The 19,788-nt window shown below is 41.1% G+C and overlaps 1 protein-coding gene across 1 annotated transcript in view; it reads right to left on the reverse strand.

The window, feature by feature from the left end:
- LOC307095537 (amine oxidase [flavin-containing] A-like) overlaps positions 1 to 13,256 on the reverse strand; it is a 55,664-nt gene extending 42,408 nt beyond the window's left edge. The window contains exons 1-2 of the mRNA XM_079764784.1: positions 11,830 to 13,256; positions 775 to 869 (exon numbers count right to left, since the gene is read on the reverse strand). Of these exons, the coding sequence (XP_079620910.1) occupies positions 775 to 869; positions 11,830 to 13,249 (1,515 nt within the window). The 5' untranslated portion in view covers positions 13,250 to 13,256. The remainder of the gene's footprint in view (positions 1 to 774; positions 870 to 11,829) is intronic.
- Between the last annotated feature and the right edge of the window lie 6,532 nt (positions 13,257 to 19,788).

The raw sequence follows: 19,788 nt of genomic DNA on the forward strand, positions 1-19,788 counted from the left end.
TCTCTGGCAGCAGCACACCTCTAAGGGAACAAGGACCAAGAAAAAAGTGGCGCAAAAATATGTTGCATTTGTTTCTCTTTCCTGTAGCTACACTTCTTTTAAGTTGTGAATCCTTGGATAAATAAATAAGGAACCTATACTAAGTGCGTGTGTGTGTGCGTGTGTGCGCGTGCACACGGGCATGTGTGTTGTGCGTGTATAGTTACTTTGAGTCCAGTCAAACCATAACCCGCCCCTAAGACACTACAGACTATTTAGATCTGTAGTATGGAAATGATGACACTGTACTAAAGTTACTTGTCCTTGTTTGTGTTCTTCATGAGAATGTAAGCTCCTGAAGGTCAGAGGCTGTTACTGTCTTGGGGAGTGCTTGTTGAAAAGAAGGGACACTGATTTGATGGAGTACTTTCGGGCTATGGAGGACAAATGGCTTCACTGCATGGACTCTTGAGATCTCTTCTGGTTCTGTGTAGTCCAATGACCCCACTTCCAGTTTGTGTGACATATCTACACTAATAAAAGAGAAACATGCTAACTGACCATACCTTCACGACGCCCACCAGCCCATCAGGAGTATGCAAATTAACCCAACAAAGATGGCAGGTTAATTTGCATACACAGGCGCTTGGGGCCTCTGGGCAGCGTGGGAAGGCGGAAAGGCGGCTCCGGCCTGGAGCGAAGGCAGTGCCGGCAGCCAAAAGAAGGAAGGCCCATTCTTTCATCAATCTTCGTGCATCGGGCCTCTAGTTATATATAAGTATTTAAATCACTTACTCTTATAGTGTACGTTCTACCTCCAACTCTGTCCCGAGCTTCTAAAACCAAAACATTAACTTCATGTTCAGCTAACAGTTTAGCAGCAGATAATCCTAAAAGGGGAAAAAAAAGAAAAAATCAAAGAACATATTAACATATAAACATGAAACATACAAAATTTAACCAGGTCTACACATAAAATTAATGCAGGGCATAATACACAACCCATTGATTTTGCTTTCTAATAAATTCTGACCACAGTGATTAATTGGACCACCAATTTTATAATCTGTCATATATATTATATTATCTATCATACTTTTATTATCTAGCATAAGGTTGGTTGAAAAAGTATAATAATGTTTAAAGTATATATTTTTTGGTTTTTGATGATAATCAAATCACATTTAAGAGGATTTTAGTGCAAGGCGGGTACTGGAAATATTGGGGTGAGAAGGAATCACTTTGATTTTCTAACCACTATGCTGTACACCTGAAACTAATATAAAATAATATTGAATAAAAATTGTAATTGAAAAATAAAATAAAATAAAAGAAGTGGGGAGTTATGTCCTACTTCCTTGAGGGTGAAATATGGACATGAATTATTTAGAATTCTTCGGCTCAAGAGACATTTATTTATTTATTTGTATCAGTATGGACTCATAAATGGCTGTTTTATACTTTGGGTTATAATCCAACTAGAGGCCCGGTACATGACATTCATGCACTGGGGGGCAGGGGTCCCTCAGCCCGGCCTGCGCCCTCTTGCAGGCCTGTGCCCTCTTGCAGTCTGGGACCCCTCGGGGGATGTCTGCCTGCTGGCTTACATCGGTAATTAAACTTTCAAGGAAAAGGTTCTTTGCTTCCTGGTATATAAATCTCAATTACCTTGAAACCTAGTTTGACGCTTACTTCTGCCTTCTTTACCTCACCAAGGTTTTTCCTTTACCTTGTATCTTTAAGCATATTCACAATGCTCTCTTTCAGAAAAAAAAAAAAAAAGAAAAAAATTGGCCCATTTCAGTCATGCCACCCTTTCAGTTAAATTTCTGGATTTCCTTCCAGAACAGATGATCTAGTGCCTCCACCTCCTCACCAGAACAAACCTTGAAAAGTAGCATATTCCTCACACAAAAAAAAAAATGTCCAGTGACCCTACTATTAATATAGATATAATCATCGGTCACACCATTCCTGTTATTCTGTTTTATTTTTCTTCTTAGCATACATTGCCACCTGGCACATTATAAATATTAGAACTCAGCAGACTCTAAATGCTACTAGTACATTTTCTGATCTTTGGACCAGTATTGAATTTTTTAGCAAAATACAAGAGAATATCATGTGTATACACATTTATTTGGTGCATACAACCTTTCCTATCTATCTATCTATCTATCTATCTATCCATCATCTATCTATCTATCTATCTATCTATCTATCATCTATCCATCCACCCATCCATACATTCACCCATCCATTCACACATACATACATACATACATACATACATACATCTATATCAATCTATATTTTCTACTTCCTTTCAGAAATAATCACTGCTTTTGAAAACACCAAATCTTCTAATCCCTTTGATAAGCTCAAAGACAGTGTTGTCTCAAATGATAAATAGATAAAAACTAACAATTAACTTCAATTTGTACTGAATTGGACAGACTGTCTAGACAGCCCTAATCTATTTAATTATTGTTCAGCATTCGTCCTCACTTTAGATAAATGGATCTCACCCAAGTTAGGGAATGCAATTACCCTTTAATTCATTATTTGCTCTATTCTTTCATTGAAACTTAAAATACACCAAGGGCGCTCCACACTGCTCTCCTTATAATCTGCACACTAAGATGCACTGGGGTTTAAAGCAGTCGATTCCAAAATGTTTTATGGAACACTAGTCCTCAAGATGCTCAAGGGAAAGAATCAATATTCATGGAAGTTGGAATATCTCATGCTATTTCTCCTTCTGGGAAATGTGTGGTGTGCACTGGCATATTAAAGGCCCTGAGAAGTCCTACAGTGAAGACACCTGTTTAACTTAGCATTTCTCTACCCTTTGCCTTTAAAAAAAATAAAAAACAAAAAACTATACCTCAAAACACACTTTTCAAAAGCTGATTTCATATTGTAAAATGTTGTTCACATATTTACAGTAATAAAGTCCCCTGAGCAGGTTTTCAGATGAACAATGCCTAGAGCACAAGCTAAGAGTATTGAAACAGTTTTAATGTAGCTCTGGCTTATGCTCTGCTGACTCTCCTAGTTCTTTCTGTTTATTCTTAAAAGTGACATGTTTCTTTAACTTTGATATTTGTTACCACTCTGGAATGTGTATAATATGCATCATATTAAATTTTTAAGTTAATGTTCTATTATTCAGTGAAATGGTCTCTGGTCAACAGAATTCTTACATAACTACATATTTGGATTCTTGGGCCGAATACTCTGAGGACAATAAAAAATATACTCAAACATCAGCTCATACTGAAGTTTTAGAAGCAATATTCCTTAAGCGGGAAACTAGAGAGTAAAAACCATAAATTTTGTTTAACACACATAGTGACCACTCAATCAAGAAATATTTATCAAGTGAATAAACAAATGAATGAATGAATGAACAGATACATGCATGAAAAGGGGGCTTTAATTTAAGCCACATGTCCCAGTGAATTCACTTAATCTGGAAATGGTTATATTAAAGATCATTTTCATTACATTTCAGAATACCCAAAATCCATACGACTTCTGCCAAGCATTGTTTCCTCCATGAAATCCTTCCCTTGTCACTCATTTACTGCTCCCTTCTCTGTATCACCACTGAACCCCTGAACGAACCTCAAACACCTGTTTCACATGGTCCCTGGAGAGACAAATGAACTGACAGATAAACTAGAGAACTTAACTCTGCCATTTGGGTCCGAATTTTGTCAAATGCTTCAATGACCAGTGATCTTTATAAGTTATTACAAATGCATATTAAATCAGGAATGTATCTAGTCATGCACAGTATAATGACATTTAAAGGACAATGACAGGCAGCATATACAATGGTGGTATACCATACAGTCTAGGTGTGTAGTGGGCTCTACCATCCAGGTTTGTATAAGTATACTCCACAGTATTTGCACAATGACATAATCACCTAAGAGTGCATTTCTCAGAACACATCCCCATCCTTAAGCAGCACATGACTGTATTTAATATCAATGACTTCACTTCAATATGTAAGATCTGCAAATACCAGTCTTAGAAAACTACTAAAAAAAATCACATCAATCACCAAAGCCTTCCATTTGCTCACCAGATTATTTTATTTCAAACCATGTCAGGTTCACTGTCCTATTTATTATGGTCTTAATGTAGGAAATGCAGATGCCTTATATTTCAACCAGTATGTCTTGACTTTTTGTCACTGTCTATTTATAAATTCATTCCTAGTAACTGTCTAATGACCTAATAAATCCTTTGAATTCTTATTTTTCACAGCTTCTGTGAAGTCTCGGTATGAACCCCAAATATTTACACTACAGGGACAGTGACACTGAAGAGGTTTCTATAACATCAGATGTTGGCCTGGTATAGAAAAAAAAGTCTTTGCATAAAAATATGCATATTTTTTGGTGAAAAGGTCTAATAGCTTTCATCAGATATCCAAAGGGACATTTGCTCCCAAAGGTTAAGAACCACTTAACTATAGTATTCAATCATTATGCATCGTCATACACATACTAGGAATGACTTTTAAAAAAGTAAATTCTTTATATAAAGGCCATTTGACTGAATAGGATGCCCCATATTTTAATTTAAATGTCCATGAATCAGTAACATTGCATGCAATGTATTCTAAAGTATAAGTTATTGTGTGACAACAGTCACTACTAGGTTTTAGACCATCAAGCCTCAAAGTAAAGCAGTAATAAGGTTTACTACAGCTCTATGAATGAGCTATAGAGAAAGCCCAGGGAGGCAGGGTAAGAAGGAGCACTGTCCTGACAGTCAATGTTTTGGGGTCCAAAGTGAAGTTATACCACTCAAAATTTTGTGGCATGTGGTACTTGACCCTCTGAATCTCAGTTTTGGTACTTTAGAGCTTTTATAGGCTGCAATTGTGTGACCCTTGAACACGGTTAATATGTAAGTGATCTCTGAAAGCTTATTATCTGGTTTTCATGTTCTTACTGACACTCTTACCTAATCAATTGATTAAATATTGATACAAAATGGGGTTTTAATTACTCTGGCATAGCAACAACTAGAATAGGGCTTTTAACTAAGGCTCAAAGGAACCATGGGGGAAGTGTGAATGAGCACCTATAAGAAAGACCCAGATACTGATTTAAGTTAGTGTAGGATGTCGATATGAGACATGATTCAAACCATTTCCAGAATACAACATGGAGAAAAAAATGTTGAGAAGGAGTCTGAAAGAGAAAGCTGAAGACTCAGACCTTTAGGAAGCTGCTAATTACTAAAACAATACTGGTAGATATATCACATATAACGTAATCCAATGATTAATTTTACAAAATGGCAAAACCATGGTTCAAAGATTTTAAGCGGCCCTAATTCATAATGTTAGACAACAACATAATTAGGAATACATTGTCTAAGGAAAATCCAAATTAATATTATCCAAGGAAAATACAAATTAGTGGTAAAATTGTGAAACATTTTTCAAAATAAACAGTCCTAATAACCAACTTGTCTCAAACCTTACAATATTTAAAAAATGTAACTGAACTTCTTTTGATTCATTTTGTGCAGTTCTTAATAACTCAAAGTTAAAATGAAAAGTAACTGTCATTATGAAATCAATCCATTTTATATATATAAAAGTATAGCCTTCAAACAAGTGCTGGCTAGATGTCTACACTCTTACAAACCCCTGTATGTGATATAAAACTTATAACTTCACGCTTTCTGGTATACCCAAATCCAAACCCTGGCAAAATTTGTCATATGTAAAATATGTTTGTCACACCTGCCCAAAGATTGTATGACCCAATATTTGCCAATAGCAGACTTCTACATTTTTTTCTCAATAATTTGTCTCTGTGATCCAATTATACTACAGTTATACTATACTTATACAATTATACTATTGTTAAATGTATTTTTCATATTAGCTGAGGATTATGTACAGATTAAAATCAATTAGCATTGGCAAAATGCTAAAAGTGTCTATTAAATGTCAGATAAACCCCAAAGCTCTTTCAATCATGAAGATATCAAAATATCAGAACCCAAATAAATGTATTTCTTGTATTCGTTGACATAAAAAAGTTTATAGAGTACAAGTATCTTAGTTTATTTTTTAGAAAAACTACAAAATAGGGGCAACGAAGTATCCTAAAAGGCAGAAAGTTAATGCTCAGCCTGCATGGAACCTCAGAGTATCTAAGTAACTAAAGCACCAAAAAGAAGCTGCATTTTAAAAGTGTAAGTTTTTCTTAAACACTCCAAAACCACAGGTATGTCCCTAAAATGCTCTTAGCAGAAATGATTCATCAGACTGAAATATTTCAGCAAAAAGGGAAATTGTGGTATGTTGTTGACTCAATTGTTAAAATTCAAAACATTATCAGTCAATCTTCTTGCAAAACGGCTTTTCTGTCTCATGACAGAAAGATTCAATCCCTGATTTTGTGTAGCACCAAGTTCAGGGTGACTAGTACTCTCAAATCTTTTAGTTGAGCTGCTAGGCTCATAGATAAAAATCTAGGTGAGTTCTCTATCGCTTAGACACTATTTGAAAATACTTTCTATATGACACTTGGACTTTGCTTTCCAAATATATGAAAAGACACCACTTTTTAACCAGCCAGGAGTTTCCAGGCTTAGGACTACCGTGTTTTCACTGTGCACTCGCTAACCATTCACAACTCACACAGGCAAAAAAAAAAAAAAAAAAAAAAACACGTGCAGACGTGGCGCACAGGGGTGAGCTCAATGGCCACCAGGATCACATTCCTAGAGACACAGTAGGCAACTCCTTTCCATCCCTGAAACTCCTGCCATGGGCTTAAAATTAAACACTGCTCATGTATGGGTCACAGTCTCATGACTCAGTATCTGAGCTCCTCTGGTTTCTCCTTTTTGGTTTATCTTTTTTTCATCCTCCTATCTCTAACTGTTAAAGTCCTACTTACTGTTCCAGGTCCCAGCACTTTGTTCATATTCATAGCATTAATATTTCTCTCACTGAATGAATGTCGATTGTTTTCCCACCTGATTACTTCCTGCAAGAGGATGGGGCAGGACACTCCTTACCCATTTTATACACCTCTTTTCTTGTGATCTAGCATATGGTAGAAGCTTCCAAAATGCTTGGCCTAGTTTAGGCACCAGAGCCACCTCTGCTCATAATGAGCTGCTTTGAGGGATAGACCGGAACCCCCTTTCCTAGATGTATTCAAAGCTACAGACAGAGGATTAAAATTTTAGGTGACTGGACAGAATAGACTGCCATTTAAAAACCCCTTTGGCCCAAAGATCCTAAAGTATGCATTGTCCCCTGGCAGTGAGTTTTTTTACTCTCTCCCTAAAGAGAGCCAATTCAGAAATTCTCAGTTAATGGCAGATTTTTAAATCTTATGTCACTGGTTTTCTGTCATGTGTTGTTACATTTGCATTAACTTGTAAGAACTAGTATCTAAAGTCAATGACTGACCCATTACACTTAAAATAACATGAAGAAATAAAAATAGAGCCCTGACTGGTTTGGCTTAGTGGATAGAGCGTCGGCCTGCGGACTGAAGGGTCCCGGGTTCGATTCTGGTCAAGAGCATGTACCTTGGTTGCGGGCACATCCCCAGTGGGGGGTGTGCAGGAGGCAGCTGATCGATGTTTCTCTCTCATCGATGTTTCTAGCTCTCTATCCCTCTCCTTCCTCTCTGTAAAAATCAATAAAATATATTTTAAAAAAGAAATAGAGATAGAAAATAAATGTGAATTGTTAGATATAGATTATAAGCTCTACAAAAGGAGAGAAAAATCAAGGGGGAGCCAGAATTATCAAGGAAATGATTCTTAATCAGGTACTGAATAATAGCATGTAAATGGTCAGAGATAAGCATTTCCATATTAAGAAAAATAAAAACAAGCAAGAAATGAAGGGGCAAAATAAACCAGATAATTGGAGGTGTGGAGGAGAGTTGAAGCGCTGGTAATAGGCCATTGAAGGTCTTGCAGAAGAGTAAGGTGATGAAAGAAGTGTTTTAAAAAATCAAATCTGGAGAACATTGCAGGATGGACATGAGGGGAGAAACCAAAGTAAACAGCAGCCCCTAGGAAGATGGTCATAACCTAGTGAGCTGGAGGGTCAAGTTCTGTCCTGAGGACAGAGGTGTCACTGGGAATGGAGAAAAGGAAAAGCCCAAGAGGAGCTAGAAGGATCGGTTGAATAGGTAGAGAAGTCAGAGAAAAGGATGTGTCAAAAATGATGGCATGTATGGTGTGCCAAAGAGACAGTCAAGGAAGTGAAGAAGAGAAGCTGGGTTGGAGAGCAAGGAGGCTTTAGGACATGTTAAATATGAAGTAAGAACAAGACACTCAACTGTGAAACAGCCAGGAGCATATAAGCTATGAGACTGGAATTTGGAGGAAGAAAAGGATTCAAACTGGACACTTAAGAGCTTTCTATAGATGAGGGGAGGTTGGAGTCTTGGAATGAGAAAGAGGGGCCATTAAGAGCCCAAAGGTGAACAGCTAAACCTTGAGGCCATTTCAAAACTAGGAGTTCACAAGAATGTGGGCACAATGGGAGAAGTGGAAAAGGAGCAATCGGTGTGGGAAAACAACTCAGGGTCCAATAGTGTCACAGAAAACATGAAAGGAGTTTCAAAAAGGACTTGATGATGGATGATGGATGATGGCTAAGGGCCAGAGCATGTAAAAGATACCATCATACTGCTTACAAAGGAGCAGGGGTGTTCCCCTCTTCACTACTAACATACTATATACTAGTAATATTGTTTAATTGGTGAGTGGACAGAAAAAAGAAATTTTGTGGCTGTGAGCTACACTCTGTTTTAGGTATCTTAATGACAAAAGAGACATTAATATGCTGCTATTCTTTGTGCAATCAAAGATATACAGAATGGAAGATAATTCTGCGAATATGGAGTTGATTTTGAGGAATGTCATTGAGAAATTGTATTCTTCTGGGAGCGATTTTGTTATATAATAGGAGTAATACTGCAGATGAGAAGTACTGGCCATATATTATAAGTGTGTGAGTAACGTATTAAAATATAAGGCCTGTCCTGGCCAGTTGCTCAGTGGTTAGAGCACCGGCCAGCAGGCCAAAGGGTTGAGGGTTCAACTCCAGGTCAAGGGCATGTACCTTGGTTGCAGGCTCAACCTCTGGGTCCCGTTGGGGCACATGTGGGAGGCAACCAATTGATGTGTCTCTCTCTTATCAATGTTTCTCTATCTCTCTGTCTCTCTCTCTGTCTCTCTCTCTCTCTCTTTCTCTCTCTCTCTTATTCCCTCCTCCCTCCTCTTCACTCTCTCTAAAAAAAAATAATTCAATGGAAAAAAATATCCTCGGGTGAGGATAAAATAAATGTTCAAGTCTTGACAAAAGTTACAAGAAATATCCAAAAGCATTTACAACTGATATAGGGACTATTAAGTCACTCATGAAATACTGCTAAACACACACAAAGATGATGTGTTTGACTTCTCAGGAACCCTTGGGAAGTAATGCCTCTCTCCCATTTGCTTATGAAACACCCATTCTGTGTGCAAAGTTTATCCAGAGCCAGACTTGCAGCTATGAACTATCTGGGAAGACACAACAGCCACAAGGCAATGTTTCTAGTCAGTTTTGCATTAAAAAATCACTCCAATCTGACTGATAGAGCTAATATGAGAGGAAGCCCAGTGCCTTTTCCATTGTCACTGGTGGACTGAAACTTGGCTTCTGGAATAGGGCTCCTGTGCAAGAAATGCCCTTTACTTCCCCCAAATGGAAACCAACAAATTAATAACAGCAACCATGGACAGATCCAGGTTTCAAAGGGCCTGAAGCTTATAGGATGTGGGTGCCCTCCTTAAGAAAAAAGAATGCAAAGATAAAAATAAAAGATTCAGTATGAAGCTGGTTATTTAGTTAGAATGAGAACCAAAGGGGACCTGCAGTGGTAAGGCCATAAAGCACAAGGGTCATGAGCTGCGTGGTAAAAGAGAAAGAGCAGGTAATCAGACAGAAAATAAAAGATAAAACATTCCCGAAGAAATACTGGGGCACAGAACAATGAAAAGGCAAGAACAATATCTCAGAAAGAACCCTGAATTATGGAATATTGATGGTATGGAGATAGGAGAGGAGACAGAACAAATCAATTTACATTACACATCCTCATATTTGTTTTCCAGTGATCAACAATCATATTGTTTTAGCATTTTGGAAAAGCAGTCCATTGCAGGCACTCAACAAGTGTTTGGTGTGTGAGTGAATGAATGAATGAATGACAGCAAGGGAACTACTCCTTTTTAAATTTTTGTTTATTGATTTGAGAGAGAGAGAGATCGATGTGTTGTTCCATGAATAGATGCATTCATTGGTTGGTTCTTCTTGTATGTACCCTGACCAGGGATCAAACCTGCAACCTTGATTTATCTATTGGGACGATATTCTAACCAACTGAGCTACCTGGCCAGGACTGGGAAATGTTTCTTTTTCTTACTGTCCACCAGGATCTGCTTTCCTGTGATGCTCCAACATACATGCATGTTTTTGCTGGCACTGGCTGGAGTTGTCAAAGCAACAGCTTATGTCAATCTCTTTTCCGGTGATTGAGACTCTTTATCCTCAACAGGCCAAGTAAAAAGCTATCTTCACCCAAAATTAATTTGTAAGCATGTTGAGAGTCTCCTCAAAAGGAGTATACATAAAAATGGCTTCTGTGGGTCCACCCTACTCACTCCCTTCCTGCCTTTCTCCCTCTTTCTAAATCAGACCCTGCAGGTATACTCCAGAAATTACTAACACCCTTCTGAGTTGTGAACAGATTAGCGTGGGATTCTCGCTAGGGCTGAAACATAATTTGTAAATTTCAAACATTTATACGAATTATGACAACATAAGTGACCATTCAATATATCAGTCATGACTGGGGGGGGGGGGGGAGGCTCTTATTAAAAGACACAGTAGGGCATACCCTGACTTGACCTTGATCCCAGCTTCACAAAGGGATTGATTCTCTTTGGGCAATAAATGCCCTACATCTTCCTGCAAGTTCTAAAAAAATACAGTGGGAGTATGTTAAAACTAAGAGCCCACCCCTCTTTTTCTTGATCTTTCTCATTGAGGTAACATAGGTTAATAATATTATATACGTTTCAGGTATGCAGCATTCATATTTGATATCTGTATACACTATATTGTGCTCACCACCAAAATTCTAGTTTTCATCTGTCAGCATATGTTTGAACCTTTTTCTTTAGCAATCCTTCCTCCTTCCTGTTCACTTACCAAATTTTCTAAGGAAAGGCACTTTAAAAAGAGCAGGGCTGGAATAACACGATTACTACATCAATACTACAAAAACCCGGACTCTGATGTCCTTTGCCTGTTTAGGGCAAAAGACATGACATCAGTGAGGCAAAGCAGCCACCTCAGGAATTAGAAGTGAGAACCTTAAATGGGAGAATACCCTTTAGCCACTTCCCGGCTAGGTGATTTGCCTGGAAACACCTCAGTTTTGTAAAATGGAGGCGACTGTGGCAAACCCCTGTCAGGACTGCGGAGGATTGAGAAAATCCACCTAAAGTGCCTAACAGAACTGCCCAGCAAGAGCTGATGGTTAGTATTGAATAGCAGCAACAAATGATTGTGCCAGCTTCTCCCAATTCGCACCACCGCCAAAACGGGCACAGCCCCCCCCCCCCCCCCCGTTCTGCTCTGCAGGGTCTGGGGCAGCCACTGCTGCCCTCTCCAATGCACGCAAGAGACACCCCGCTCCCCCCCAAACGCCAGGGCGCTGCAGAAAACCCCCTCCTCCCCGGGCAACCAGGGACCCTCAGGCTGCCTCTGAGGCTCACACTGACCTGAGATGCCACCTCCTATCACGACCACGTCGAACATGTGGCCCGAGCCACTCGCCTTCTCCCGACTCGCCATGCTCTGGTTGACAGTCTCCCAGGGAGAGAGGCTGGCCCAGGGTGGGGAGGGCTCTTCTACCCACTCTCGGCCGGGGCTCAGGGGCGGAGCCAGCTCGTCCACGGAGAGCCAGTCGGGGTCCCGCCCATAGGGCGGAGCGCACACTTGGACTGACACCCCGCGGCAGTCCCGGGACGGGCCCGAGGCCTCCACGGGCATTCGGCTGGTCCCCGCCAGGGCGCACTGGGTGGCCATTCTGGCCAGCACCTGGGAGGAGTCCACGGGCGGAGGCTGTGGTCCAGAATGCCGAAAGGGGCGGGACTCTGGGGACTGGCGGGACTCGGGCGCCAACCCCCGGGAAGAGCCGTAGACCGTGACCGTCTCTTGAGACCAACTGCGTGGGGTGCTGAGCAGGGAGGCCGGGTGGGACCCCTGATTGGCCACCATCGAGGAGTTCATGGACATGAGCCGTTCTTGCGCTGAACTCCGGGCGGTGCTGAGCATGGAGGCCGCGGGGGACCCCCGCTGGGCATCTAGGGACGACTGGGAGGAAGCGGCCTCTTCTTCTTGGACCGAACTCCTCTCAGTGCTGGCTGCTGAGTGCAGGGGGGACCCCTGAATCGAAGCTAGGGAAGGGCCCAGGAACTGGATGGGTCTCTGGACAGCTACTGGGGCGGCGCGGGCTACCAAGGACGGCAGGGATTCCTGCGACGACCCCTGGGGGGTGTTGTTGGGCGCCGGGGGGATTAGCACCGAATCCTGGACGAAGGGGAAGGAGGCGCGATGGGGGTACCCGCGGATCGAGATTTCCGAGGTGCTACTGGGCTCGGGAGACGTGGACAGTTCTGATTCCCTGAAGACGCTGCCCATGGAGGGCTGGGTGGGTTCCTGGAGGGACACCGTCTTAGGGGTGCTACTGGGCTTAGGGGGTTCAGTGGCTGTTACCGGGAGGCTGTCGGGGGCCACCCCCTCAGAGGTGTTGGAGTCAGTGTCTGAACTGGAGGTCCAGATCCTCTGGTCGTAGGCTTGAACGCCCCGGAGGCCGGGGTGAGGGTCGGCGTCGGGTCTTTCGCCAGAAGCGGTAGTGACCTGGGGAGGCCCGCGCGAGCTCCACGAGTCGTCGGCATCAGGTGTGGACAAGTGTGAGAGGGTGCTGGAAGGCAAATAAGACACAGTCCGCCACTCGGACATGGTGCTGGAGCCCGTCGTGGAGGCCGGGGCGGGGGTCTGCGCTGAGGCGGCCATGAGGCCTGGCGCTCGGCCCGCCTCCGGCCCGCTCCCCCGGCCGCCGGAGCCGCCGGGGCCGCCGGGCCCGCCTCCGCCACCTCTGCCCCCGCCCCGGGAGGCGTCGGAGTGCTGTGAGCTCATCGTTCAGGATCAGGCGGGCGGGTGACGTCCTCCTCGCCTTCGCTCCGCCCCTAAGGCTGCCGGCCCCCTCAGCCGTTAGCGCTCCACGCCCTCGGAGGCGCGGCCCGGAAGTGAGGCGCGCGAGTTCCGGTGGGCGAGCTGTTGGGCGAAGCCACCGAGGGGGCGGCGGGGGGGGGTAGCGAGATGGCGCCGAAGGCCGGGTGAGGAGACGGGTGTGGCCGCGTGGGAGGGGGTCCCGACCTGGTGCTTTTTTTATCCTTACACGTGAACTCAAAGGAGACTGGGCCAAGGTAGACTTAAGAAAGCGGGTGCTGTGAGGAGGGGGCCGGGGTGGTAGTGTCGCCGGCCCACCCCTCCACTTGGTTTGGCCCGTGTCTGACGTCACTGAGGCCTGGGGCGGGCCGCGCGGCTTGGCGCCCTCCCTAGAGGGGCGGGGCGAAGCGGCACCTGTCACTCAAGGGTGACGTCAGTGATGGGCTTTCTCTGAGTTTTTCCTAGCCCAGGTGCTTGACCAACATTGAAGCAAGTAGTGGAGAAAATTAATAACTCGGCCATCACAGATTAAGTGGGATCTGCAGGTTAAAGTCGAAGGCCAGGGGATGGCTAGGGTGCAGAGACGAAACAAAGCAAAGCAAAAATAACACGTGCCCCTCCCCCCCACACACACACACACACCCCTTACTGAAAGGAGGACTGTCTACTGCGCATATTTTACTATGCCAGGCTCTTGTCTTGCTACTTTTATCCCTTAAATTTACCCTTTTCCCAACAGAGCTGAATTTGTCATCACGAAACCCTCAAAAACAGATGTAATTATGACATTCTGTGTCACCCCATTCTGTGTCAAACAATAGCCTGTTGAAGAAACTGTAAGGAAATAGAGATTTAGTGTTTTCTTTATCCAGTTTTAATAGCTTTTACTACTAAATAGGTATCATTTTTATCTTGTTAGACTTTGAAGCAGAATAAATTTTATATGTATAAATTCAGCCCTTTGGCCAGCCAACCTGGCTCAGTGATTGAGCATTGGCCCATGACCAGGAGGTCATGGTTCCATTCCCTGTCAGGACACATTCCTGGGTCACGGGCTTGATCCCAGTGTGGGGCCTGCAAGAGGCAGCTGATCAATGATTCTCTCTCATCATTGATGTCTCTCTCTCTCTCTCTCTCTCTCTCTCTCTCTCCCTTTCTCTCTCAAATCGATAAAAATATATATTAAAAAAATAATTCAGCCCTTTAAAATACGATCCTGTCCAAATTTCTCCTTATTCCAGTTGTTTTCATTCAAATATTTTACTTCATACTCTATGCTAGCTACGGGGCAGGGTACAGAGGATACAGAGGTGACACAAGACAGTTGGAGACCTTCATCAATCATGTAGTCACTAGAGGAGCTAGTACAGGAAATAGACAACCACAAGCTTGATTGTCCATCCCAACTCTAATCAATCTTATTTTGGAAAGGTCTGTAGGACTAAGACAGAGTTAGGATGTCCTGACCACTCTCGAGGTTAACTTTGGGAGGAAGGGTTTAAAAATGTTCCAGAAAGAGAGAACAATGTTGACAAAGGTCCCGTGGTAGATAGAAGCATTGAAAGCTAGCCAGTGGAGCTATAGCAAGGGGAGAATCCGGAAACAAAGTTACTGAGATCTGCTGGACCAAATACTATCTTGGCATGTATTCTTTTATATATATTTATATATTTTCAGAGAGAGAGGAAGGAAGAAGGATAGAGAGATAGAAACACTGATGAGAGAGAACCATGGACCAACTGCCTCCATCAAGCCCCCAACTGGGAATGGAGCCTGCAACCAGGGCATGTGCCCTGATCGGGAATCAAACCGGTGACCTCTTGGTTCGTGGGTCTGTGCTCAACCACTGAGCCACACTGGTCAGGCTTGGTATGTATTCTAAAGCAATGCAAGCCACTGTACTTTTTAAGCAGGGCGCAATATGACTAGATTGCCTTTAGAAAAGGTCTGTCTGCCTGCAGTCTGAATAATGGATTAGAGACTGAAGTAATTAGATATAGGGAAACCAAACTTTCCAATTCTTTAAAGAAGAGGTGACAGTTAAGGTGGGTGGCAGCAGTGGAACCGGACAGATGTGGAATATTAGAGACATTTACATGTCAAATTGATAGGACTTGGTCGTGGCTAGGATTTGAAAGATCTTGGCCATGTTTTTGGACATGTTGAGTTTCAAGTGACTTTGAAACCTCCAGATGAAGGTATAGAGTAGGCCTGTGATTTTGACTGGAGATAAAAATATGGAAGTCTCATGAAATGAATGATGGATAAAATAGATGGGTAGGAATAGGAGTGTTTTCTCTATTCATTTTATTGTTTGTATTGTATAATTTGTATTTCTATTATAATAAAAATGATTTTAAAATTGAGTAATCAAGAAATAATTGTGACATCGTACAAGTATTATTTCTTCCCTTGTGTGACCTGGGGCAACTTACTTAACTTCGCTCTGCCTAGCTCCTCACCATACAGTCTCATAAATTGTTCTGTCAGGATTCCAGCAGGAAACAGCAAACTGCAGATCATTTGAAGAGAGTTATCATAAAGGAAGTATTTTAAAAGATGTGGATAAAATGGAGAGAAAGCACCAGGAATTGTGCTGTTATCCAGACTGGTGACAGCAAGAAAGCACTACTATAAGGGAGAGAGCAGTAATCAGAACCTGGCAATACTGGGTTTTGGAAAGGGCTGCCTGGTTCAAGCTGTGTTCTTGAGTTTAGAGAGGCAGTCAGCCCCCAGGAAACCCTCAGAGAGGGAGCCAGGACAAACAAACACCCAATCTTCCTCTCCTCCCTCCCTCCAGTCTCCTGCTGGTCCTCTCTACTGACTTAACCTAACCAGAAGCTGGAGGGCAAGGGAGCCTGTTGATGAGGCTTCTTCAGGGGACAGAACAGGCTAGAGAATAGTGTTGGGTGCACCTGGAAGGACCAAGGAAAAATATCCAGTATCATTGTAGTGAGGATTCAAGAAGCAAATAAATATAAAATACTTCAGTAATTACACAATGCAGACATTTTAATTTCTAAAAACCACATTATACCATATTCATGACATGAACTGTAATTTACTTAACCATTACCTTCTAACATTAAGCATTTAGTACTTTCCATTTTTTATATAATACATAACATGGCATGAACAATTTTGTGCAGAAAATATTGTACATATTTCTCAGAATTTCCTTGAGATAGAATCCTAAAAATTGAATTATTGGGTAAAAAAGTAGGAACATTTTAAAAACTCTTTGAAATTACCAATTTATAGTATTCGCCCAAAAGATCATACAAATTTATACCTCACCAGCAATGTCTAAGAATGGCTGTCTTCTTACTGCCCTCACTCCAATATTAAGCAAGTTAACATTTTTTTTTTACCTTTCTTACCTTGACAGGTGAACAATCAGCATGGTGTTGCTCTTTTAGTCAGTGTTTCCTTGATTACTAATGAAACACGTTATCAGTAATCAATATATTTATCAGTAATATACACTGAGTGGCCAGATTATTATGATCTCTGAACGCATAATAATCTGGCCACTCAGTGTATTTGTATCTCAAATGGGTACCAAAAGTATTCTAGACTTTTGCTGGAGATCAACCACCTATTTTCCCTGAGCTTTCTATCAGCCAGTGCAAAGGGGAAAACTGATCAGGTGCACGATTTATAGTATATTTGATATCAAATAAATGAGGTACTCAAGAGAAGTACACTGAGTGGCCAGATTATTATGGGTTCAGAGATCACAATAATCTGGCCACTCAGTGTATTTATTAACCATTTCATTTTCTTCTGTTGTGAATGATCAGTTTATGCCTTTCTGTAGTTGATTTCTGTAAGTGCTTTAGTAATAAGATGTTAACCCCTCATTTGGTATTTTCACTGCAAAGAGTTTGTTCCAATTTATATTTTAGTATCATTTGTGGCATTTTAGGTATATAGAAATTTTAAGTTTGTGTGCTTATCTCTATCCTTCAGTGCTTTCTTCCATTGTTTCTAAACTTAGAAACCTGAAAGGTAAAATCTAATCTTTTTTTTTTGATGGTTTGATATTTGAAAATTTTAATTATTTAATCCAAATCTACTGGTATGTATTTTTCTATGTGCTCTATTGTGAGGATCTAAATAGGCACCCCCTCACAAACCCAAATATTAGCCAATCACAAAACTGTTGAAAAGTCCTTCCATTCTCCACAGATATGTTTTACCTTATCTAATATAAATACTGAGATCTGGTTTTGAACCATCTCTTCTGTTATAATGACCTGCTTATTTTTGCCACTTTGCCACATCAACTTACTTATTGTTGCTTTACAGTAAACATTATCAAATGGAAGGATTAGTCACTTCCTAAAACTTTTTACAAATTATTTATAATATTCTTACATATTCTTTCTGTAAATATACATTGAGTGGCCAGATTATTATGATCTCTGAACGCATAATAATCTGGCCACTCAGTGTATATCCTATTTAATAAAAGGCTAATATGCAAATTGTCCCCTCGACCAGGAATTCGACCAGCAGTCAGGCCGGCCAACTGCCCATGTCTCCTCCCCCTGGCAAGGCTGGCCGAACCCCACCCATGCACAAATTCATGCACTGGGCCCCTAATATATATATATATATTAGAGATCATAATAATCTGGCCACTCAGTGTATTTTTATATATTTAAATGATTTTTAGAATCATTTAACCAATTAAAAACTGTCTAGGTTAATTTAATTAGGGTGACAATTATTCCTAAATATTTATCTAGAAAGTTTATATTTGGCAGCTTTATTCACCATCTTTAGAAGAGATATCTTTTTTCCAGTATACTTGTAGGACATTGTTTTATTTATCCCTAACTTAAACAATTTTGTATGGATAATATGAGTCCGTGTGCATGCAGACACACACACACACACACACACACACACACACACACACACACAAATGCATGTATGCATATATGTATCTATCATGAATCCTTTCAATTTGGGGTTTTTATTAATACCCATGTTAGGAAAGTTTTCTTCTACTCTAACATGGATTATCATGTCTATTTTTTAAAAAAATACAATATATTAAGTTTTTGCAGAGAGGAAGGGAGAGGGATAGAGAGTTAGAAACATCAATGAGAGAGAAACATGGATCAGCTGCCTCCTGCACACTCCCTACTGGGGATGTGCCCACAACCAAGGTACATGCCCTTGACAGGAATTGAACCTGGGACCTTTGAGTCCACAGGCCAATGCTCTATCCACTGAGCCAAACCGGTTAGGGCTTGTGTCTATTTTTTAATTCTTATTTTTTCATTAAATAAGTTAATATTTATTCTGCTTTGTTCTGTCCCCTTCCCTTGACTTGAGTCTGTTTTAAGAGGTTCTTCCTGAGGAATAACTATAATTATGTTATTAGAGCATCTTTCTATGTACTTTATCATCTTTTTCCCTTTCCTCTGGATTCTGAGAGAGCTAATCAAATTTATCCTTCATATTTATGGTTTAATTTTTGGCAGCTCCAATTCTATTTTTTACTGCTTCTACTGCAGATTTTGACTATGTCTTTTCAGTTTAGGATTTTGAGCTTGAAGTTCTTTTTTCCCCACTCACTTTTCATTTATGCCATGTATATCTCAATGTATTTTCTCCTGTGGCTTTCTAATTTTGCTTTACAGACACTTAGTTTTAAGCATTTTCTGGGGACAACAGCTTCAGTTTTTTTAAATGCTCTTCTTTGTCGACAGACATGTATCACCCTCTCATCCACTGCTAGCTCAAATGTAAAATGGTGCAATGCCTTTGGAGAGGAATTTGGTAATTTCTAGCAAAATCACTTATACATTCACCCTTTGACCCAGCAGTCCTACTTCTAGGAATTTAACCTAATGATACACTTCCACAACAAGGAAAAACACTTGTGCGAGGTTATTTGTTTTGGAATTATTTTTAATAGCAAAATATTCTAAACAATTTGCATGCCCATCCATAGGAAACTGGTAGCATAAACTTTGATATGTCTATACAGTGGAATGCTATGCAGCCACATGAAACAATGAAGATGGTCTCTATGAACTGATATGAGTAATTTTTTTCAGAATATAAGTGATAAAATCAAGGTATAAAAGAATATGTAACATGTTTATTAATTTGTGTGTGTTTGTGCCTTCATATAAGAAAAATATGTACTTTTATTTGCAAAAAAAAAAAAACCAGGAAGGATAAATATTTGGAAATTGGTTGCATTTTTAAAAATTTATTTCAGAAAGAGGAAGAGAGACAGAGAGAGACAGAGAGAGACATTGATAGGTTTTCTCCCACACAAGTTCCTACTGGGATCCAACCAGCAACCTGGGTAAGTGCCCTGACTGAGAATCGAACCCACCACATTTTGGGACAACGATCCAACCAACTGAGCCATACCAGCCAAAGCTTGGTTGCATTTTTATATACCAACTAGAGGCTGGATGCATGAAATTCATGCAAGAGCAGGCCTTCCTTCCCCCAGCTGCCGGCACTGGCTTCCC

The sequence above is a fragment of the Cnephaeus nilssonii genome (genome assembly GCF_951640355.1).
Source record: "Cnephaeus nilssonii genome assembly, chromosome: X".
Taxonomy (NCBI): Eukaryota; Metazoa; Chordata; class Mammalia; order Chiroptera; family Vespertilionidae; genus Cnephaeus; species Cnephaeus nilssonii.